At 44.2% G+C, this 23427-nt stretch overlaps 1 protein-coding gene across 3 annotated transcripts in view; it reads left to right on the top strand.

Annotated features, from left to right (window-relative positions):
* Window positions 1–23427, top strand: part of LOC111851565 (clathrin coat assembly protein AP180-like) — a 35688-nt gene that overhangs the window by 2487 nt on the left and 9774 nt on the right. Inside the window, exons 2-18 of one of the 3 annotated variants that reach the window (XM_072702547.1) lie at window positions 6730–6872; window positions 7770–7845; window positions 8452–8554; window positions 8917–9010; window positions 9154–9265; window positions 11333–11439; window positions 11525–11566; window positions 13422–13505; window positions 15730–15791; window positions 16601–16613; window positions 16842–16927; window positions 17236–17330; window positions 18979–18993; window positions 19197–19301; window positions 19984–20076; window positions 21189–21338; window positions 22635–22718. In XM_072702547.1, the coding sequence (XP_072558648.1) occupies window positions 6730–6872; window positions 7770–7845; window positions 8452–8554; window positions 8917–9010; window positions 9154–9265; window positions 11333–11439; window positions 11525–11566; window positions 13422–13505; window positions 15730–15791; window positions 16601–16613; window positions 16842–16927; window positions 17236–17330; window positions 18979–18993; window positions 19197–19301; window positions 19984–20076; window positions 21189–21338; window positions 22635–22718 (1464 nt within the window). Of the gene's footprint in view, window positions 1–6729; window positions 6873–7769; window positions 7846–8451; window positions 8555–8916; window positions 9011–9153; window positions 9266–11332; window positions 11440–11524; window positions 11567–13421; window positions 13506–15729; window positions 15792–16383; window positions 16409–16600; window positions 16614–16841; window positions 16928–17235; window positions 17331–18978; window positions 18994–19139; window positions 19302–19983; window positions 20077–21188; window positions 21339–22634; window positions 22719–23427 lie in introns of those variants that run through there. The other 2 variants (XM_072702548.1, XM_072702549.1) reach the window with 2 other exon arrangements.

Below are 23427 nucleotides of genomic sequence, written 5' to 3'. Positions count from 1 at the left end.
GTGGTGAGGTGTATTGTATGGTGGATCATTGATGAATTCTATGGTATGATTGGTCAGTTGTGAGCTGCACTGTATGGTGGGTCAGTTTTGAACTCTATGGTATGGTTATTCGTTGGTGAATGAGGTGGGTCAGTGGTGCATATTGTTCTGAGACAAAATGATAACAGAAATGGGGGGTGTACACACAGAGCTAATCAGGAGAGCCATGAGGAATGTTACGGGTAGATTAGACCAGTGTATCTGGCAGTCTGTGATTACATCATTTACAGGATCTTAATGTTCCTTCGGGCTTTCGCTAGTTCAGTAAACACTTTTACTGGATCACATGACCATATACATCTCTGATAATACAAATTAGTGTCATTTAGCTATAATAAGTGAGCAGAAACGTACAGCAGATTAAGGAGCCACCAGCGATTCCAGCCACCCTTCCCCTGCTAGCATTCCCCTTCTCAGGTTCACCCCACATCAATAATGAATTTCTCAGCCAAAACATCCTCTGCATAATTTACGGGGTCAAAGGTGGTGTTGCTACTGCAAGAATAGGCTGGGGAGAAGCCTGGAGCCTGTCCTGTCTTAGGGGGGTCAGTCTGGCCTGGGTTCATCTGAGGCGGTTCAGAATGTCAGTCAGTATGTTTGATAACTTAACTGAAGCACAGCTGAGGGGTACTGAGATGTTGCAGTGCCTTGTGGTTTCCCCAGTAAGCTGGGAATGGGGATAATAACACTGCTGTGTTCATCATTTCCGAGGGGGGGGTTCTTTCTGATAAAGCTGTACTATTGCACTTGAAATATTTAGGCTGTTTTTCTCGTGTTGTGTCTCATTCATACGCAGATGGTGTCACAATCACGAATGTAGCGGCTTCGCAGTGACACGAGCGCGGCCTTTCGTCAGGCCCCGGTCACGGTCATAAAAGCTTAGCCAGTTTTTCCATGCACCTGCATCTGGATGGCTCAAGTACTAACCCATGACGGTCACTGCTGTGTGCGCTGAGACGGACTCCACTGCCCTGGCACTGGTGTGTCCTGGACGGGTTTCTGCCACTGCTTTATGGTTGGATGGGTTTACACAGTGTCGAGAGTGTTTTTCATGTGGGAGCCTGGTTGTGTTTTAATGTCATTTTAAAGCATGGTGTTAAGTCCCACTTTAGGGTCAGGCCCAACAAACATGAGCGTGAGACCACTACTTTATCTTAGTAATTTACTAGTCGTGGCAACAGCTGTGGTTCAGTGGGTTAGGATGCAGTGCGTATGATCTGGAGGTTGTCGGTTTGAACCACACAAAGGCCCTTAACCTCAAATGATTGACCCTGCTTCTTCAATTGTACATCGCTTGGGATAAAAGCATCTGGTAAATAAATGAGATGTAAAGTGTAATGTCTGGTTTTCGTGTGGTTTTGTGATGGTGGATTGCCGGGTGTGACTGTGTATTTGAGTAGCGGCGGCGAATCGGTCATTCAGGCTTAGTGTTGGCTTGTGCGGCTCGTCCTCATATATGGTGTGGATGTGTTTACAGTGTAACTCGGCCCCACGGTGTGTGTGGTTACAGTGGGACTCAGCGCCACCTCGTGTGGTCAGAACTGACCTGCGCTGAAGCGGATCAGCGCTGCTGTAGCTCGGTGTTTAAGCTGCGTGACGTACTGCCTAGATACATACACGCCTGTTATGCAGCCATTCCACACTCCAGGGTTGCACCCACACAGATGGTGCTCGTTCTGTTCCCACCATGCCCAGGCATCTCGGCGGATTCCCAGTGGAAGCCGGCTTCTCTGTGGCTACTATTGGGACCCCGTGGGTCACATGTAATCGTGGGCAGGTTTGTTATTTCTGGGGCGCCACTTAAAAAAATCGCTTTGCCTCCCCCGCAAGTTTCAATAACTAAGTAAATAGCTAGGGAGTAAAGTCAGAGAATCGTAGCGAGTTTGCTGTCAGAACATGCTGCTTCAGCATCTTCTAAATAAGAAATGTGTTTATTTAATATTTAGTGTAGTGATTGTATGTCACCACACACAGATATGTGTCTTGAATGGTGCATAGTGTCGAGGGGGTCCTCTGTGCCTACTCCCTCTCCATCTGGTGTTTTGTGGCCCCCAGCTTAGCGTGCTCATACTGTCATGACTGTGGGGGTCCGTCGTGTGACAACATGACACTACAGACTTAGTAGTGCATAGACAGAGTGCCACTGTTGGGGACAGAGTACTGTTTCAGTGTGCTTAATGCACAACTGTGCGCTGCAGAAACAAAAAATGGTTCAATCTTGAAAAAAATAGCTTACGATGCATGGTTTTGGCCTGTTCGCTAGTACTTACAATGATGATATGACACACAATTGTTTACTTGTTGAGTTACTGTGATTGTTAGACCTCGAAGCAGTGACTTTCTGCGTAAACACCCAAATGTTTGTCATTTTGGCAAAGCCTTTGGGAATCTGGAAGCTCATAATTCCAGCTTCATGAAGTGCACTGGGTTTCTGGGCTGGTCTGTGTTGGAAAGGACTTCCTGGTGAATTGAGCTGGGTTCTGATCCCCTCATCTGGACCGATAACCTTTTGTGAGGCTTGTACAATTTCACTACAACGAGATGTTCAGTATAGGTGGTGTGTTCAGAAGTAAAAACAGAGGGACTTTGGAAGGCGGAGCCCCTCAACGCTGCCATTTCTGAAGGTGAGCAGCCCACAGTGCCCGTGGTGGGCATCAGACCTGCATCGTGGCTCGGCTAATCTGGCCTGGTCTGGGCACGTCTACATAGTGCCAGTCCCCTGCATATCCTGCTGAGACAGGCACACCTCTCCCTCTCGGGATTACGCTCTTTATTTAGAAGATGCTGATCCTGATTAGCAATTGAGCCCCGGTGAGCCACCATTAGCACTTAAATTAGCGATTAGAGGAGCAAGTGCAACCTGGGAAATGGGGGACAAATGGGAAGGGAAGGATGAAAAAATGAGTAAATGAGGGAAGAAGGTTGAAATGTTTAAAATGCACGGTATTTCCACAGAAACGCTCAGTCTTTATATGCTTCTTAGCTGAGTTCTCTGCTTGTAAAATGACAATTAAAAAAAAAATTCTTAATTTAATGTAATTATTATAAATTGCCTGGGTGGCATGGTGCTACAGTGATTAGCACTGTTGCCTCACATCTGTAGGGTCTGGGTTTGAGTCTCCACCATCCCTCCATGTGTGTGGAGTTTGCATGTTGTCCCAGTGCCATTGTGGGCTTTCCTCTGGGTACTCTGGTTCACCCCCACCCCCACCCCCCCACAGTCCAAAAACATGTTGAGTTGAATTGGAGCTACCAAATTGTGGTGAATGGTTTGTCAGTGTTCCCAGTTTCACAATGGGTAGACACCCCGCCCTGGGTTGTTCCCAGCCTTGTGCCCCTACCCCCCAGGATAGCCTCTGGACCCCCCCGCGACCCTTAATATTACAAGCAGTATGGATGTATCAAATGTATGGATGAATAGGCTTGTCATGATTACACGATTGTTAAAAAGCATCAATTAAAAATTTCCTTCTCAATTACTGGGCAATACTGCAGAAGCAAGGCAGCGTATAGAGGAAGAGGGCCCAAATAAAGAGTGGAAGCACAATTTGTGTGGAAGCAAAAGCAGCCCAGCAGACTATTGCGATCATTGCAGTGTGACAATTGCATGTGCATGAAATGCAGTGTCATTATTAACATCACACATCGTGCAAGTCTTGTATTGAGAGTGGCACAGTGAGACTGGGCAGTGCTGTCACCACACTGTCGCTTCGCGTGTGGAGCTTGCACACGATCCTACGGTTTCCTTTCACTGTCCAAAAACATGCAACAAAAAAGTGAATTGGAGTGCCTAAATTGGTCATATGTGTAACTGGGTGTGCATCCTGCAATGTATATATTATATCTTATCACATCATATCATATTGTATTATATTATATTATAAATGATTACTTGATGATTTGTCTGATTAATTGGTAGATTACTCAATTATTTTGACATAATTGATAATGGCAGTCCTAATTATGAATAATTATTGATGATTGAATATATAATTTAGTAAATTATCAAGTAATCATCTGTGGTGCCTGTAGGTATGAAATCCTATTAAGATTGAGTTGCCCTTCACTAGGAGCCTAAGAGAGGCTGGAGATCAAGCCCACCCATGTATTAAAGAGCTTATGCTAAATGTCCTGTATCCAGAGACCCTTAAATACAAACTGTCACATTTGTCAAAAACAGAATAAACAGCAATGCAGGCAACATAAATCTGACTCGCGTAAATCCAGAGTTTCACAAAAGAAATTGAAATACATAGAGTTTACGGAAGTGCTTATGCAAAAAGGCAACTTGCAGCTGTATGTAAATCTATGCTTTGTTTTTTTCATTTATTTAATACGTGTTCTTTAGTACTTTTTATTAGTATATTTTTGGCTTGGTGTTTTTCGTTGTGAGGTGTCTTAAACGGCTTGGGAAGGTACATCCGACATACATAAAATCTGACTTGCATAAAGGTTTGTGGATCAGATTACTTACGTCACTCAAGAACTGTGTGTACTGCAGTCTATACTGTGCAGTATAGTGTGAAGGATCAACACGTTTAGATCATCATTCGTAGAATTAAAATACAAATACTTAAATATTTTATCATATAAATATTTTCAATTCCTAAAGTACTCTCAGTAGTTAAATATTTTGAGTTTATTTCATAATTGGATGCAAAGGTAACTGTAGATGAATGTTTGGCTTCCTTGTAGATGAATGTTTTTTGGCTTCCATGTAGATGAATGTTTTTTGGCTTCCTTGTAGATGAATGTTTTTTGGCTTCCTTGTAGATGAATGTTTTTTGGCTTCCATGTAGATGAATGTTTTTTGGCTTCCTTGTAGATGAATGTTTTTTGGCTTCCTTGTAGATGAATGTTTTTTGGCTTCCATGTAGATGAATGTTTTTTGGCTTCCTTGTAGATGAATGTTTTTTGGCTTCCATGTAGATGAATGTTTTTTGACTTCCATGTAGATGAATGTTTTTTGGCTTCCATGTAGATGAATGTTTTTTGGCTTCTATGTAGATGAATGTTTTTTGGCTTCCATGTAGATGAATGTTTTTTGGCTTCCATGTAGATGAGTGTTTTTTGGCTTCCATGTAGATGAATGTTTTTTGGCTTCCATGTAGATGAATGTTTTTTGGCTTCCATGTAGATGAATGTTTTTTGGCTTCTATGTAGATGAATGTTTTTTGGCTTCCATGTAGATGAATGTTTGGCTTCCATGTAGATGAATGTTTGGCTTCCATGTAGATGAATGTTTTTTGGCTTCCTTGTAGATGAATGTTTTTTGGCTTCCATGTAGATTAATGTTTTTTGGCTTCCTTGTAGATGAATGTTTTTTGGTTTCCATGTAGATGAATGTTTTTTGGCTTCCATGTAGATGAATGTTTTTTGGCTTCCTTGTAGATGAATGTTTTTTGGCTTCCATGTAGATGAATGTTTTTTGGCTTCCATGTAGATGAATGTTTTTTGGCTTCCATGTAGATGAATGTTTTTTGGCTTCTATGTAGATGAATGTTTTTTGGCTTCCATGTAGATGAATGTTTGGCTTCCATGTAGATGAGTGTTTTTTGGCTTCCATGTAGATGAATGTTTTTTGGCTTCTATGTAGATGAATGTTTTTTGGCTTCCATGTAGATGAATGTTTGGCTTCCATGTAGATGAATGTTTGGCTTCCATGTAGATGAATGTTTTTTGACTTCCTTGTAGATGAATGTTTTTTGGCTTCCATGTAGATGAATGTTTTTTGGCTTCCTTGTAGATGAATGTTTTTTGGTTTCCATGTAGATGAATGTTTTTTGGCTTCCATGTAGATGAATGTCTTTTGGTTTCCATGTAGATGAATGTCTTTTGGTTTCCATTTAGATGAATGTCTTTTGGCTTCCATGTAGATGAATGTTTTTTGGCTTCCATGTAGATGAATGTCTTTTGGTTTCCATATAGATGAATGTTTTTTGGTTTCCATGTAGATGAATGTCTTTTGGCTTCCATGTAGATGAATGTCTTTTGGTTTCCATGTAGATGAATGTCTTTTGGTTTCCATGTAGATGAATGTCTTTTGGCTTCCATGTAGATGAATGTCTTTTGGTTTCCATGTAGATGAATGTCTTTTGGCATACGTGTGAGGCTGCCATGTCTACAGGCGGACAGCAGGGGGCCGCCCTGTGTCTGTCTCCTGCTGTCCTCCTGCACCTTCTGGTGCTCCAGCGCTTGGAAGCTCTCTTGTCCTTACTAATGTGTGACCCGAATGGGCAGATTAACTGGACACTGCTGGTTGTGTTTCTTATGCCGTTGGTGGTGCTGTTTGAGAGCAGTGTTTGGGGCCGGTTCAGAGACAGTTCAGTCCCCCAAGCCGTCAGGTCGCTGAGCAACTGGTGACCTGCACCTGTTCCCCATTGCATTGTATTGCACATTGTTAATATTCCACTTCATAAATATTTATCTTACTGTACTGTGGTCTACTTGCTTCCTTATCCCAATTGCACATATTTATAACTGCTTATTGTTACTGATTTTCATATTGCACTGTTTTGTCTTGTATTGCACTACTGTCTGTCCAATCCCCTGCCCTGCCCCCTGCCCTGCAACCATGGCATAAGAATTTCACTGTGTTCCTCAGAACACGTGACAATATAACTTGACATTGGTAATGGCCCTAAAATGGGCCCATATTCACACTGACGGTGTTAATGCTGCCCCATCCAGTTCTGATCCATGCCACCAACGAGACGAACGTCAACATCCCCCAGATGGCGGAGACACTGTTTGAGCGGGCCTGCAATGCCAGCTGGGTGGTGGTGTTCAAGGCGCTGGTCACGACGCATCACATAATGCTGAACGGCAATGAGGTGGGTAGGACCCGGGAGCTGACTGGGTCGCTGGTACATTAAGGGCTACTCCTACTGTTTGAAATGCACAACACAGTAACAATTACCATAAGTATTGGCCAGTGTTCTCTAAAAGTCATGACATTGATATTGGTCCAGTGTGTCAATCGTGGTCGATATTGCTGACTGATATCTAGAGTTTAGTCAATATGTAAAGGTTAATAGCACCAGAGCTAAAGACATAATTACTAAAATAATGGAGATGATTGCATTGGACGATCATCTATAATAGGGGATGTGGGATTCTGTTGGCTCATTCACCATTTAGCATACCTGCTACAGTCTCCCAAGTCAACGCTACTTTGTTGATGTTTCGCTGCCTTGATAATATGGTGTGATTTTTACACAAATTCACAACAAGATCTTAAGAAGTAATGTCACAGACTACAGAGTTATGAAGCGCAGAGGTTAGCTGGTTATTGGTTAAACAATATTACGCAAAAATTTATCAGTTATCAACCGACATTTCCATATTGGTGCACCGCTATCTACTGTCACAATGCCTCAACAATCGATTAAATGATGCCATTTTATGAAGCCACTAGTTAAATCAGCTTAACCTGACTTGGGTTTTGAAATATGAGGGCCATCCTGGTATAAAGATCAAGCAGCAGTGGAGATCAGGAGATGCCAGAGTATGTGGTGTTAGACGTGTTGTGTAAAGGTCGTAGGGTCACACGGGAGACCCCATCCCAGAATGTCCAACCAAGCCTCTCCTTTTCCACTAAGGGATTTTCCTTTGCTTAATTTTCAGTAGAAAGTCTGTTTTTATCCACTAACTTGCTGTGCTGTATGACTTGTTTTTTGGTTCCATCTTCCAAAATGTGTCTGTTTGTCTGCATTTTGCTTTGTCCACAGAGGTTCATCCAGTACCTGGCATCAAGAGGGGCTCTCTTCAACGTCAGTAATTTTGTTGATAAAACAGGCGCTCAGGGTAAGAGTACCTGAAAAAGAGTACCTTCAGAGTATATCTGAAGGATCTGAGCCAACACTTGACTAACACAACCTAAGAGGCAGAACCGAGAAATATTATATTTTAAAATCTGTGATCTATTTTAAAACCAGTGGACACAACACCACACAATAACAGCAACAGGCCAGGGATGCAGCAATCTGCATATCAAATACAGGTCTGCTTATACAAACAGCAGCTGATTTTTTTGACTGATAAATGAATAAGTTCGTTGTAAACTCAGATGGCGATAGGTACTTAAGCTATTGCAATATACAGGGAGCTTTCAACTTACGTAAAAAACGACTCATGCAAAAAAAATATTTTAAATACACGGAGTTTACAGAAGTGCTAAAACAAAAAGGTGACAAATGGCTATAAGTAAATTTATGCTTTATCTTTTCATTGAATTAATACGTCTTCCAATATTTTTGGCTCATGCGCTTCTTGCTATAAAGTGTCCCCCGTGTGGGAAGTTAAATCCATGAAATGTAACTTATGTGAGAGTTTGTGGATCACTTATATTATTAGCAAACTAAGATCAGTAGTCTCCTGTTAGTCTGTGATGACTATTCTACACTCTCCCAGGTTATGATATGTCCACGTTCATCAGACGCTATGGCAGATACTTGAATGAGAAGGCATTTGCATATCGTCAGATGGCCTTCGACTTTTCCAGAGTGAAAAAGGGGTGAGACAACGGCTCCTTTACTACGGCACTCAGTTCACGAGAGACATCAGTAGCTATGACACGAGTGGTCTGTGCTAAGTGTGGGCGATTATAGGATTTTTTTAAGGTGGGGGGGCATAAGCGGGCCCTATTTCATTTCATGGGGCCAATGTTATTATTAGCCAGTAATATATTTTGAATCGGTGGGTGACAGGAGAGGGGGGGTGCCCTGGGGGCCAATCAGCTTTCAGCTGGGGCCACTGTCCCTGTCCCTGATTTCTTCTAACAAAATGTACAATAATAAATTCATGCCATGAGCCACACGAATGCTCTACATACATCCTGCCTCTTCTGCTTCATTTTGATTCTTGTGTTTATTCCAGTACTGATGGCGTGATGAGGACACTGGCCACTGACAAACTCTTGAAAGGGATGCCGGTCCTGCAGGGCCAGATCGATATTCTGCTGGAGTTTGACGTGAGTTGAGCCAGCCGACGTGCATCTGCCAGAAGTTGCTGTACTCCCACAACACATCCGGTCCTCTTCGGTCATTTACAATACAGTGATACTTGCCTTGTGATTCTTCTCTCACTCGTGCCACTGTCTTCTTTCTCTTGCAGGTTCATCCTAAAGAACTGTCTAATGGGGTCATCAAAGCGTCCTTTCTCCTCCTCTTCAAGGACCTGGTTAAGTTATTTGCTTGCTACAATGATGGAATCATTAATTTATTGGGTAAGTGTTTTATGTTGACTCAGTGCTGTACTACAGTAATCCTGCTTAATACGTGTAATGTTATTGCTAATATTTTGTTCCTTATGTATGTATTCATATATATTCATATCTATTCATATACTGTTGTGTATATGGGTACATGTGTTTAAGTATGTCTATTGGTGCCTCTAATGCTGTGATGTTGTATGGGTATGTGTATGAGTATGCCTATTGGTGCCTCTAATGCTGTGATGTGTATGGGTATGTGTATGAGTATGCCTGTTGGTGCCTCTAATGCTGTGATGTGTATGAGTATGTGTATGAGTATGCCTATTGGTGCCTCTAATGCTGTGATGTGTATGAGTATGCTTACTGGTGCCTCTTATGCTGTGATGTGTATGGGTATGTGTATGAGTATGCCTGTTGGTGCCTCTAATGCTGTGATGTGTATGAGTATGCTTACTGGTGCCTCTTATGCTGTGATGTGTATGGGTATGTGTATGAGTATGCCTGTTGGTGCCTCTAATGCTGTGATGTGTATGAGTATGTGTACGAGTATGCCTATTGGTGCCTCTAATGCTGTGATGTGTATGAGTATGCTTACTGGTGCCTCTAATGCTGTGATGTGTATGAGTATGTGTACGAGTATGCCTATTGGTGCCTCTAATGCTGTGATGTGTATGGGTATGTGTATGTGTATGCCTGTTGGTGCCTCTAATGCTGTAATGTGTATGGGTATGTGTATGCCTGTTGGTGCCTCTAATGCTGTGATGTGTATGGGTATGTGTATGTGTATGCCTGTTGGTGTCTCTAATGCTGTGATGTGTATGGGTATGTGTATGAGTATGCCTGTTGGTGCCTCTAATTCTGTGATGTGTATGGGTATGTGTATGTGTATGCCTGTTGGTGCCTCTAATGCTGTGATGTGTATGGGTATGTGTATGTGTATGCCTGTTGGTGCCTCTAATGCTGTGATGTGTATGGGTATGTGTATGAGTATGCCTGTTGGTGCCTCTAATTCTGTGATGTGTATGGGTATGTGTATGTGTATGCCTGTTGGTGCCTCTAATGCTGTGATGTGTATGGGTATGTGTATGAGTATGCCTGTTGGTGCCTCTAATGCTGTGATGTGTATGGGTATGTATATGTGTATGCCTGTTGGTGCCTCTAATGCTGTGATGTGTATGGGTATGTATATGTGTATGCCTGTTGGTGCCTCTAATGCTGTGATGTGTATGGGTATGTGTATGTGTATGCCTGTTGGTGCCTCTAATTCTGTGATGTGTATGGGTATGTGTATGTGTATGCCTGTTGGTGCCTCTAATGCTGTGATGTGTATGGGTATGTATATGTGTATATGCATATGAGTATGCCTATTGGTGCCTCTAATGCTGTGATGTGTATGGGTATGTGTATGTGTATGCCTGTTGGTGCCTCTAATTCTGTGATGTGTATGGGTATGTGTATGTGTATGCCTGTTGGTGCCTCTAATGCTGTGATGTGTATGGGTATGTGTATGTGTATGCCTGTTGGTGCCTCTAATGCTGTGATGTGTATGGGTATGTATATGTGTATATGCATATGAGTATGCCTATTGGTGTATAGCTGTGTATATAAGTATGTCTAATTGGTGAATTTGTGCTGCTATGATGAAATGCCTTGCGATTACACCACAAACTTATTTCCCAATGGGGACGAATAAAGTCTATCTAAAAAAAATTATAAATAAATATATCCATATTTTAATGCCTTATTCAGTATCGGGTTTTTTTTGGGGGGGGGGGGGGGAGCCAGACCCTATGCTAGATAGCACAGGGCACAAGTCAGCAGTACACCCTGGACAGGATGCTAGACCGTGTGTCACACTCATGATCACATGATCACACACCCTGGACTTTTCTTTGGGTTGCTGGAGGAAACCAAAGTACGTGAAGAAAATGAACACAAAATGGGGAACTGCACATACACTGGGGACGAGCAGAACTCAAACTGCCCCCCCCCCCAGAGATGTGAGGCAGCCATGCTGCCCACAGGGCCTCCCTGCCATGGCCACATATTCATGTATCTATTTAATTTGTATTTGTGCAGAGAAATATTTTAAAATGAAGAAGGCAGAATGCAAGGACGGACTGGAAATATACAAGAGGTTCTTAACCCGAATGACCCGGATCTCAGAGTTCTTCAAGCTGGCTGAGGTAAAGACCCCAGCCTCGTGTTGAATCAGATCCACCTTGTATGTTCTCATTTTCAGAATGTCTCTTTCTGCTCTTCCTTACACAGCAAGTTGGGGTCGACCAAAACGACGTTCCTGACCTCAGTTATGTAAGTTCCCCATAATCTCAGGCTCCTATTTCAATCATTTTATTTTCTTTACAACATAACATGATACACAAGCCAAGCTCTGCTGGAGGTCCTCTTCTGATAATGTCAGCATTCATTGGTGACTACTGTGCATGAATTATGAATCATTATATTACAGATTATAGGGTCATAGCTACCTCCTTGTCTTCCTCCTTAGTAGCACAAAAGTCATACATGGCTTCTCCTCTTCCATTTTTTTACTATCCAGTATCAATATCCACTTTGGCGAACTGTCTTTACCACTTTTTTGACAGATATGCACTCTAGCTAACCATCTTGATTACTTTTGTCACTGACAGGTACTCTAGCCAATAACGTCTATCACTCTGGTGACTGACAGGCACTTTGAGCAATCATCGCTACCACTCTGTAAACTGATACACATTCTGGCCAATCATCTCTATTACTTTTGTCACTGACAGGCACTGTGGCTAGTAACTTCTGTCACTCTGTTGACTGACAGACGCTATGGCCAATCATTTCTACCCTTCTATAAACTGACACACTCTGGTAAATGATCTCCACTACTTTTGATAATGACAGGCACTCTGGCCAATAACATCTGTCACTTGACTCTGGCCAATAACATCTACCACTGCACTCTGGCCAATAACATTTGTCACTGCACTCTGGCCAATCATCTCTAGCATTGTATAAACTGATATATACCCTAGCAAACAATCTGTATTACTTTTGTCACTGACAGGCACTTGGCTAATAACGTCTCTTGTGACTGACAGGCCTTCTGACCAATCATCTCTACCACTATATAAACTGATACACATGCTGGTCAACCACTTCTCTCACTTGTATGACATTTTGCCTCTGCTTTGTAACCTTCTAGAGGTGCAGCTTGATCTTGGAGGCTGGCAGTGTGAGTAGTGGCCAGTGCATTTGGCTTTAGAGATCACAAAGTGGTCATATACGTACACTGCACCTACACTGCACCTGAGGATTCACTGGAAAGAGATCAAGTGTATGCCCAATGCTCTCCTGCTCTGCCTGTCTGTTATGCGTATGATGTGTATGAGGTGTGTACAGAGCTGTCCATACATACTGTGGAAGGACTAGACCGGAGGATCACTGGGGACCACCTGTGGATGGCCATTTGTCCCTGTTTTGGCAGATTGAACAATCTCAGATTAAAGGATTATTTCAAGATCATTTCAGAGAGATCCAGTGATGGGTGAATGGGAATGTGGAGAGAGGTGACTCTAATTGAATGCCCAGATATGATCTCTGAGAGATCCAGTGACGAATGAATGTAGGCGTATTGAGGAGTGTTGTTTTGTAGCGGTTTGATTTTGTTCTTTGTTTATTCTTCGTTCTTGAGATTATAACTGCATTATAGCTATATCATGGTGAGAAGTGTTTTCCGATATTTAGAAAGGGTGATTTTACCATTTGGATTCCTGGTTTTACGTGCAGGTTTGCTGCACTGTTTAAACAAGAGATAAAAACCGGGAGCTAAAAACAGAATGAATGACAGAGAGAATGATGAATGATTTATGTCACAACTTCAGGTGACGGAAGACCAGGGACAAGTTTCGCTTCTTGGTCAGTTTAATTCTCTAAGGATATCAGTTTAGCTCTCGCCCACATCTATCATTTTAACGCTCTATTTAATTGGCGTTTCAGGCGCAGTAGCCTGATTGGTGTTCCCCAATTACAGTGTAGTATGTTTCTTTTGGCCTGTTACAGCGGAAACACTGAAAGCCAGGTTGTTCCAGTAGAACCTCTTGGTTCAGGTCGCTTACAGACAGGCTTCCTGGTCACGCCCTGGTGCATTACTCTTCATGAGCGTACCTCCCCGCAGTGCCTGCACCCTGGTGTGGTGGTGGACCTGCATGACTCTGACGATGAGGACTGTCCCTTTAAGCTGCGTGGAAAGGAAGAGCCGGTAACCTCCACCCCAGAAATGCCCTGCTGGGGAATGTGAAGTGTGGTTTTGCCCCTCTCTTGTATCTCTGCTCTTATAAATAAACTTGACGCAATTCCACTATAACAAGCCAAGTCTGGGACGGTGCTTTCAGTCCTGCGCGTGGTTTTGCTAAGCGTGATGTCCCCTCTGGGTTTGATGTCTTGTATGCCTGTGGTATCTCCTTTGGATGTGGTGTCTTCTATGGATGCGATTTCTCCTGTGGATGTGGTGTCTCTGACTGTGGCGTCTCCTCTGGCTGTAGTATCTCCTATGAATGCAGTGTCTCCTCTGGGTGTGGTGTCTCCTTTGGGTTTGGTACCTTCTCTGGGTGTGGTGTCTCCTGTGGGTTTGGTACCTTCTCTGGGTGTGGTATCTCCTTTGGGTTTGGTACCTTCTCTGGGTGTGGTGTCTCCTGTGGGTTTGGTGCCTGCTCTGGGTGTGGTATCTCCTTTGGGTTTGGTACCTTCTCTGGGTGTGGTGTCTCCTGTGGGTTTGGTACCTTCTCTGGGTGTGGTATCTCCTTTGGGTTTGGTACCTTCTCTGGGTGTGGTGTCTCCTGTGGGTTTGGTGCCTGCTCTGGGTGTGGTATCTCCTTTGGGTTTGGTACCTTCTCTGGGTGTGGTGTCTCCTGTGGGTTTGGTGCCTGCTCTGGGTGTGGTATCTCCTTTGGGTTTGGTACCTTCTCTGGGTGTGGTGTCTCCTGTGGGTTTGGTGCCTGCTCTGGGTGTGGTATCTCCTTTGGGTTTGGTACCTTCTCTGGGTGTGGTGTCTCCTGTGGGTTTGGTGCCTTCTCTGGGTGTGGTATCTCCTTTGGGTTTGGTACCTTCTCTGGGTGTGGTGTCTCCTGTGGGTTTGGTGCCTGCTCTGGGTGTGGTATCTCCTTTGGGTTTGGTACCTTCTCTGGGTGTGGTGTCTCCTGTGGGTTTGGTGCCTTCTCTGGGTGTGGTGTCTCCTGTGGGTTTGGTACCTTCTCTGGGTGTGGTGTCTCCTGTGGGTTTGGTACCTTCTCTGGGTGTGGTATCTCCTTTGGGTTTGGTACCTTCTCTGGGTGTGGTATCTCCTTTGGGTTTGGTGCCTTCTCTGGGTGTGGTATCTCCTTTGGGTTTGGTACCTTCTCTGGGTGTGGTGTCTCCTGTGGGTTTGATACCTTCTCTGGGTGTGGTATCTCCTTTGGGTTTGGTGCCTTCTCTGGGTGTGGTATCTCCTTTGGGTTTGGTGCCTTCTCTGGGTGTGGTATCTCCTTTGGGTTTGGTACCTTCTCTGGGTGTGGTGTCTCCTGTGGGTTTGATACCTTCTCTGGGTGTGGTATCTCCTTTGGGTTTGGTGCCTTCTCTGGGTGTGGTTTCTCCTATGGATGTGCTGTCTCCTCTTGGTGTAGTCTGCCCTATGGTTGCAGTGTGTCGTCTAGGTGTGGTCTCTCTTATGGATGTAGTGTCACCTCTGGGTGAGGTGTCTCTTCTGGGTGAGGTGTCTCTTCTGGATGTGGTGTCTCTTCTGGATGTGGTGTCTCTTCTGGATGTGGTGTCTCCTCTGAGGATGTGGGGTCTCATGGATGTGGTGTCTCCACTGGATGTGGTGCCCCTTATGGATGTGGTGTCTCCACTGGTTTGGTCTCTCCTATCGATGTGGTGTCTCCTTTGGGTGTGGTGTCTCCTATGGGTGTGGTGTCTACTTTGGGTGTAGTTTCTCCTATGGATGAGATGTCTCATCTGGGTGTGGTCTCTCCTATGGATGTGGTGTCTCCTCTCCAAGATTTCTAATGTGGACCTGTTGGTTTTACCTTTCTTGCATAACAAATCTAACTTGTGTGAGTTTGACATGACTAATTAAAGCTGGACTGTCAGATATGAAATTGATGTAGGCTTTGAATCCTTTCCACCATGGTACTTTGAGTTGCTTGCTCTGCTGTATTCTGCATGGGTTAGCATGCTGCAGTGCATTCTGGGCTTTGTGGGGCTGGATGTTCATTAGCACGAGCTTGCGCTATTCATTGACTGTTACAGTGCAATGGGAGTTTTTAGGGGTTATTCTATTTTGCGTTCCACCCAGTTCCATTCAATTTTCCTTTTTATCCCTATATATACTATACGTGTGTATCCCGACCTCTGACCCCTTTGCCTGGCATTATCACTGTCCCTTATTTTGAGCTGTTCTGCTCACCTTAAGCCTTGTGTGTTTTGGCTCCCACATTTATCACCCACAGGCTCCCAGCAGTGTCCTGGAGTCCTTAGAGGCACATCTGAATGCGCTGGAGGCAAAGAAAGGGTAGGTGCAGCTGTTGCTTCCTGTAGGTGGCAGTGTAGCTCTGTTTATGGATCTGAAGGTTAGTTGCAGCTGTTGCTTCCTGTAGGTGGCAGTGTAGCTCTGTTTATGGATCTGAAGGTTAGCTGCAGCTGTTACTTCCTGTAGGTGGCAGTGTAACCAGTGTTGGGTATTTCAAATCTAAACCAATATTTTGTTTCTACCAACCAGGTGAATACTCTGTGACTGTGACTCTTTATGCTCAGCTGGTCGGTAGAAACAAAATATTGGTCTGGATTTGTAGCTTCTGGACCTGAAATGCCCAACACTGAGCGTAACACTGATTAAAGGCTAATATTGTAGTTGAAGATGATGCTTTCTTAAAGGGATACAAGTTTTATATCCATTTTATCATTGGCTAAATCAACTTTTTTGCTTAAATTTAAAATAGTAATACCGTAAAGATATAATAACAGGCATCTTAGGCTCACACTCATTGCAGTGGCTCTGTGCTAATCTTCCTGTTACTTCCTTAATAATAAGACACTAGACAGACTCTTTCTACACACACTTATCTGAGCTTTCCCCTTTATTTTTGTCTGCATGGACTTTGCAGTGATGGGTGAGTGTTCACTGGGCTGGGGAGTTTACAGTATTCAGTGTTATCACACATTCCTCATTCTCACAGCGCGCTGTTATTTACAGAAACAATATCACCTGGCAGTTAAGCATTGATTTCTCAAACACCATAATGAGGAGCTGTTTGTAATTGCTGATGACCCATTTATTATTGTAATACCATAATTACAAGTTTTTCTCTATCTTGCTTTTAGGTCACCTACCAAGGTGAGTAATAATATATTATCTCTTTCTTTTGTTTCAGTGCCTCACTGTATTGTTGTTTTGCGGGCTTACATTACATATTTATGACAGGAGAGGTTTTTGACATTATGTGTCAAAGCAGTTCTGAGTTCGTTCATTGTTGTATCACATTAGGAATTGATGACACCATGCCTTAATGTCTCCTCCATTGTTTCACGCCATTTGTCTGTTTTAACCTTGTTCGTCTTCCAGGATTCCCCTACCAACAATGGACATCCAGCCTCAGCTGCAGACAGCGCTGCTGGTGATGATGCAGCCACCAGCCAGCCTGCTGCAAGGTGAGTGTCCAATCATTGCTTCCTTTAAATGGTCCTAGTAGGCAGAGGTGGACATTTCAGGTCCAGAAAGTAAAAATCCAAACCAGGATTTTGTTTCAACCAACCATTTGAGTATATAGAGCCACAGTCACAGAGTACTCAACTGGTTGGTTGAAACAAAATCCTGGTTTGGATTTTTACTTTCTGGACCTGAAATGTCCACCTCTGCTAGTAGGTGACATCTCTCTGTTTGTGTTGGGATAGTGGTGGACGTTTAGGGTCATGTCCTTTGCGGAAGGTTAGGTCACTGCAGCTTTCCCCCTCTGTAGTTCCAATGACCTGCTAGGTCTGGACCTCCTCGCTGAGCCCTCCCAGCCAGCAGAGGCAGCTCCGGCAGCTGCGACAGCTGCATCATCCTGGGGAGGTAACCTGCCAGTGCTCCCGTACATTGGCCGTATCCCCCCTTCACCTTTCACCTTATCTGACTGGCTTTGTACATTTATCTGGGTGCCATAGCAAGGAAGTCCTGATATCCATAGTGACAATGCCCCGTTAGCCATAGCGAGTAAGCCCTGTTAGCCATAGCAGGTAAGCCCCTTTGTCAAAGCAAGGAAGCCTCATTAGCTTCAACGAGTAAGGTCCATTAGCCATAGCGAGTAAGCCCCATTAGCCAAAGTAAGTAAGGCCCATTAGCCATAACAATTAAATCCAGTTAGCCAGAACATGGAAGCTCTTTTAGCCATAGCAAGGAACCCTATTGGTCATAGTGAATAAACCCTTTTAGCCATAGCAAGTAAGCCCCATTAGCCATAACGAGGAAGCCCTGTTAGATATAGCGAGGAAGTCCTGTTAGCCATAACAAGGAAACCCTGTTAGCCATAACAAGTAAGCCCCATTAGCCATAGCAAGTAAGCCCTGTTAGCCATAGCAAGTAAGCCCCATTTGTCAAAGCGAGGAAGCCCCATTAGCTATAACGAGTAAGACCCATTAGCCATAACAAGTAAACCCTGTTAGCCATAGCAAGGAAGCCCTTTTAGCCATAGCGAGAAGCCCCATTAGTCATAGCGAGTAAGCCCTGATAGCCATAGCAAGTAAGCCTCATTTGTCAAAGCGAGGAAGCCCCATTAGCTATAACAAGTAAGGCCTGTTAGTCATAATGAGTAAACCCTATTAGCCATAGCAAGGAAGCCCTTTTAGCCATAACAAGTAAGCCCCGTTAGCCATAGTGAGGAAGCCCTTTTAGCCATAGCAAGTAAGCCCCATTAGCCATAGCGAGGAAGCCCCATTGGTCATAGTGAGGAAGCCCCATTGGTCATAGTGAGGAAGCCCCATTGGTCATAGCGGGGAAGCCCCATTGGTCATAGCGGGGAAGCCCCATTGGCCAAAGTGAGTAAGCCCCATTAGCTGTAGAGATAATGCCCTGTTAACCATAGTAGGTAAACCCAATTAGCTATAGAGAGGAAGCCCCATTAGCCGTAGTGAGTAAGCCATAATAAGGAAGCCCCGTTAGCCATAGTGAATAAGCCATAATGAGGAAGCCTCGTTAGCCCAATTAACCATGTGAGGACCGGCTCACGTGTATATGGGTGGTGCAGGGTTGGTATCTCTCTCGCATCTGGTGTGATGTGCTTTCAGACTCTCACGCTCAGACAAGAAGTCTTATGGTAAACCTAAAATTAGGTAACATCAAAAGCTTTGGGGCAGTTTGCAAGCCCTACAGACTATTTACAAGGTAATAAAATTCGTAAATACACGTGTCTCAAATTGGAAATCTCACTCCAGCCAGCTGACCTAAGTTGGCAGCCCTTGCAATGTGTGGTGTATAGATCTGTGCCAGTGGCCAGAACATTGTGGGTTCAAATCCTGTGCTAGCAGTGTAATCATATCACTTGAGCCCTTGAGCATGTCCCTTATCGTCTAGGCTGACTATACTCTCTGAGCCCACAAAACGTTTCTCACTTGCGTCTGTTATATATTTAAATGTGACCTTATGCCTTGTCCGTGGTTCTGATCCGTTCCCTCGCTGCTTATTATTTCTCCCCTCTGCCTCGTTCCCTGGACTGCTGCCCCAGATCTGCTGGCGGAGGGTGAGTACTGAGCAGACAGCCCCTTCCACACGGATGCTCTTTTCTTATTCATGGCTCTTTCTTGCCTTACAGCATCTTTTGCTACTTTTTCCTTGCTTTGCATTATATTTCTCTCTCCTTACGGCCATGTTTGGGGTGTGTGGCAGAGTGCTTAGTCGTGCCAGCTGTTGCCATTAGCTCTGCCGAACCCTCTGCTGCCGTAGACTCTGCGCCCGCTGCTGCTGAGGCGACCCCCACGGCTACGGCGGGTGAAGCTGCCCCTCCCGCGGCTGCGGCCTCCGGTTCCACTGAAATGGACCTTTTCGGAGGTTAGTAAACGTCCCTGTGCCTTTTTGAGACTCACTAGTTAGGGAGAGGCTGGGAAGCGTGCTTGAGAAGTGTTGCAGACACCTCCAGTGTTTATGCTGTGCATCCTGGGAAAAGATTAGCTGATTCCCGAAAAGAAAATTATTGGTTTGGGTTCATTTGCCTGTATGTGTAGGAGACAAATTAGTATTTCAGAATATCTCCCAAAAGCCCCCAGTCTAGAAAAAGGAAAAGCCACTTACTAGACACCGTCCTATGTTTTATAGCTCCATATATTTTCGTATGGAAAATAGTTAGAAATATCAGGTTCTATTGTGAGTCGAAATGCCATACAATGGTGCATAAACACAGAAGATACTGAAAAGTTCTCTTTGAAATGCCATCATCAGCTATGTGCCATCACCATTTATGTACAATTCCTGTTGTATAAAATGTTTGTGTTGTGGTATCAAATTTTATTCTCGTCTCTGGCTGTGAGGCTTTTTCTCTCAGTTCAGGCTCTCCTTGTCCCTCCACTGTTGGCTGTTATTTCTTTGTTCTATGATACGTCATTATTCTCTGTCCTCTGATTGGCCATCTTTTTTCTTTTTTTCCACTCTATTTTCTTTTTGTACTCTTGGTCCTATTTACCTTTATTCCTCCCATGCATGCACCCGTGTCCGCCTGAATATCCCAACGTCGTAGATGCATTTGCAGCGCCATCTGGTGGTGGTGCGATGGCTGGCGAGGCAGGGGTAGCTCCGCCCGCGCCGGCAGCTGACGCAGCTGTTGGATCTGGTGGGTGGCGAGACTGTGTGTTTAGTGTGCAAGGTCTCTGTCTGTCCTTTCAAAGATTGTGCGTGTTCAATGTATGTTTTGTGTGTTTTTCTGTGTATGTGAACATTCTCTCTGTTCAGTGTATATTCACTTATACACAATTATTTGAATGTGTGTGTGTGTATGTTCTCTGTATATTCTTTTGGTGTGTATTCAGTGTATGTTCTCCATGTATATTCTTTGAGTGTGTGTTCAGTGTTCTCCATGTATATTCTTTGAGTGTGTGTTCAGTGTTCTCCATGTATATTCTTTGAGTGTGTGTTCAGTGTATGTTCTCCATGTATATTCTTTGAGTGTGTGTTCAGTGTATGTTCTCTATGTATATTCTTTGAGTGTGTGTTCAGTGTGTGTTCTCCATGTATATTCTTTGAGTGTGTGTTCAGTGTATGTTCTCTATGTATATTCTTTGAGTATAAGTGTATGCTCCTGAGTGTGTATGTGCATTGTATGCTATGGATGGTGGATCTCCTGTTGTATGTGACTGTAGCTCACTGTAGCTGATGGTGTCGTGGGGATGCTTATTCCATTGCCCATCAGACTGTCCCCTGGGTCCTTCTGTCCCTCACCCATATTCTCTTCTCCTTTCCCTCCATATTCATCCATCTTCTTTTCCTTCCACACCCTCCCTTATTATCTTTGAGTAGAAAATCACTTAAATCCACATTTTTTGCAGTCAACTTCAGCTGATCAAAGCAGCAATGGGCCTCATGTGTCTAGCCAGCAGGGGGTGCAGTCTGGCCTAAAGGTTCTTTTACCCGGCTATAGCTTGCAATGGCTACATCTCACTCAGCTGTCAAAGTACTTGGATGAAATCTACACTCCTGACTGCTGAGGGAATACTTTTAGGACATGTATGAATGGACTTTGTTCAGGAGAACCTCAGAGGAGCCCTGGTAGGGGCACGGCGGCTCCATCCTGAGAGAGCATTTTGTAGAAGCTTTTAGCAGGTTCTGCATTAACAACAGTTCGCAACATTTCCTTTATTTTCCATGAATAATGATTCTTTTGTCATCTGAGCTTCCTGCCTGGTCTGTGTCAGTGTCTGTTGAGTAACCGCTTCCTCTCCTTTGAAGACGCCTTTGCGGAATCCATGGTTAGTGCAGAAGCTGCCCCTGAGGTGGATCTCTTTGCTATGAAGCCCGCAGAGACCGCCCCCACTGCAGTAGCGCCCCCTGCTGCCTCTGCAGCTGCCTCTGCAGCTCCTGGGCTTGACCTCTTTGGTGGTAAATCTTCAGCTTCACTACATGCCTTCTCCGCTCCTCTTGGTTCCGTTGGCTTTTTGCTTAGTTAAATGAAGCAGTCAAAGGCTGGATTAAAGGAGCAGCAAAGCCGGTCAGGTGTAGGCCAAGAGCAGGTTGAATGAAGCGGGAGAACTTTGGATGAATCATCTATAATGGCTGGGCTCGGATCTCGGATCAGGCTTCAGTTTAACTTCCAGATCCAGTGGGGTCTGGCAGGGAGCAGCTTCACCAATCACAGGAAATGTATGAGTTTTCCCTGGCTAAACATCAGGTATCTGTGCTGGTGTATTGGTCTTACCTGAGCTTTTCCTGTCCTCTCTTCAGTGGTAACTTTTACCAAACCAGGTGATTTCAGATGGTTCTTTTATCTGTGTGATTCTTTCGTCTTTGTTCGCTGATGCTCTACCACCACTACCCCCAGCTCCTACTCTGATATTTCTCTCAGATAAAAAGTGTTTTCGGCAGCTACACCGTTCATTTCACTTTTTAATTTTTTTCCCATAATGCACTTCCTCTCCCTTTGACACATTTGCATTTATTCACAACCCTGAATGTTTTGCCTGGTGTCAGTGTGTTGCTTTTGGAGGCTGCTTTGCTCATCCAGATTTCGTATGGCTGCCTCTCTCCTCCTGTCTGCCCTCACTGTCCTTCTCCCTCACTTGGAAGGCCCCCCTGCCTCCTCTCGGGGAGCTTCTCCTCTCCCGGAGGCCGCTGGTCTCTTGCCGGGTGAGTGCCACTCTCCCTATCTCACTGGTCATGCTCTTCCTGTGCTGTAGGTCTTATTCTTGACTTGTGTCGTTTGTGTCCTTTGTGGATGTCCTCATACTTCCTGTGGAAAGAGTGTCAAAGAATTAATAAATGATGTAATTATATGGTGGTTTTTGGGACATCAGAATAGTCTATAAGTCATGACGGGTCATACACCGGTTATGTCATGCAAGATATCCTTTCATCCAGCCTGGAAAATGTGAGACGACATAGAGGCGACTTAATATTTAACATTTTAATAATTCAGAATTAGGAATCAAGTAATGTGTGTGTTTGCATGTGTGTGTGTGTGTTTGCATGTCTTTGTGTGACTGTGTCTGTATGTCTTTGTAAGTATGCATGTGTCTAGACGTGTTTGCATATCTGTGTGTTTTTACATATGTTTGTATGTCTGTGTGTTTGCATGTATGTTGAAATGTCTACATTTGCATGTCTGTGTGTGTGTGTGTTTGCATGCCTGCATGTATTAGCGTGTGTTTTCATGTCTGTGTCGTGTGTTACACACTGCAGATGCCTTCTCCGCCTCTACACCTGCGGCCTCTGCAGTGACTCCAGCCAAAACTGAGGCAGAATCCATCTTAGACCTGTTTGGGGGTGTGTACCTCCACCTTTTCCTGGCTACTTTGATCCTGGATTTGACACTTCAGCATTGCAACATTCCTGACTTTATCTTCCTGACCCGATGAACCTTTATGTCGCACCTTTTTCTGGAGCTTTGCTTGGGTCATTCGCAGTAAGGAATCAGCATGTCGTAGATCTAACTGTGCTCACCAGATGCCTGACAGAGTCAGCCCCTCTTGAGGACTTTTTCTAGAACATTTTGTAATCTGCTGTCTGCTTTCCGGAGTTCTTGCAGATTGTGTGTGTTCTGAACTGTTTTTTTGATTATCATACACTTCCTGTAAGTATCAGAGTCGAAGTAACCTACCCTCTTACCTGTAGGACCCTCTTTGGTAGTCATTTAGAGTAGCAGGTCATAGCACATGGGGATCCTGAGTGTGTGTGAGCATTTGTGTGATCCAGGTATACCTTACCTTGTGGGGACCAAATGTCCCCATAAGGTGATGAATACCTGTCTTTTTTACCTTATGGTGACCAGTTTCTTGGTCCCCATATGGGAAAATTCAATTTTATAAAAATCCGTGATTGCAATGGAAAAACAAAAAATGCAATAACTCTTGTATTTTGCTTGGTTACTTATGGTTATGGTTAGGGCTGGGTAGGGGTTAAGGTTGTCATAGTTAGCATTAGCATTTTTCCCATAGAAATGAATGAGCAGTCCCCATAAAGATATGTTTACCTG

The sequence above is a fragment of the Paramormyrops kingsleyae genome, chromosome 19 (assembly GCF_048594095.1).
Source record: "Paramormyrops kingsleyae isolate MSU_618 chromosome 19, PKINGS_0.4, whole genome shotgun sequence".
In the NCBI taxonomy this organism is placed as follows: domain Eukaryota; kingdom Metazoa; phylum Chordata; class Actinopteri; order Osteoglossiformes; family Mormyridae; genus Paramormyrops; species Paramormyrops kingsleyae.
The sequence above is the reverse complement of the archived record's forward strand: the minus strand, read 5'-3'. Positions and strand labels throughout refer to the sequence as shown.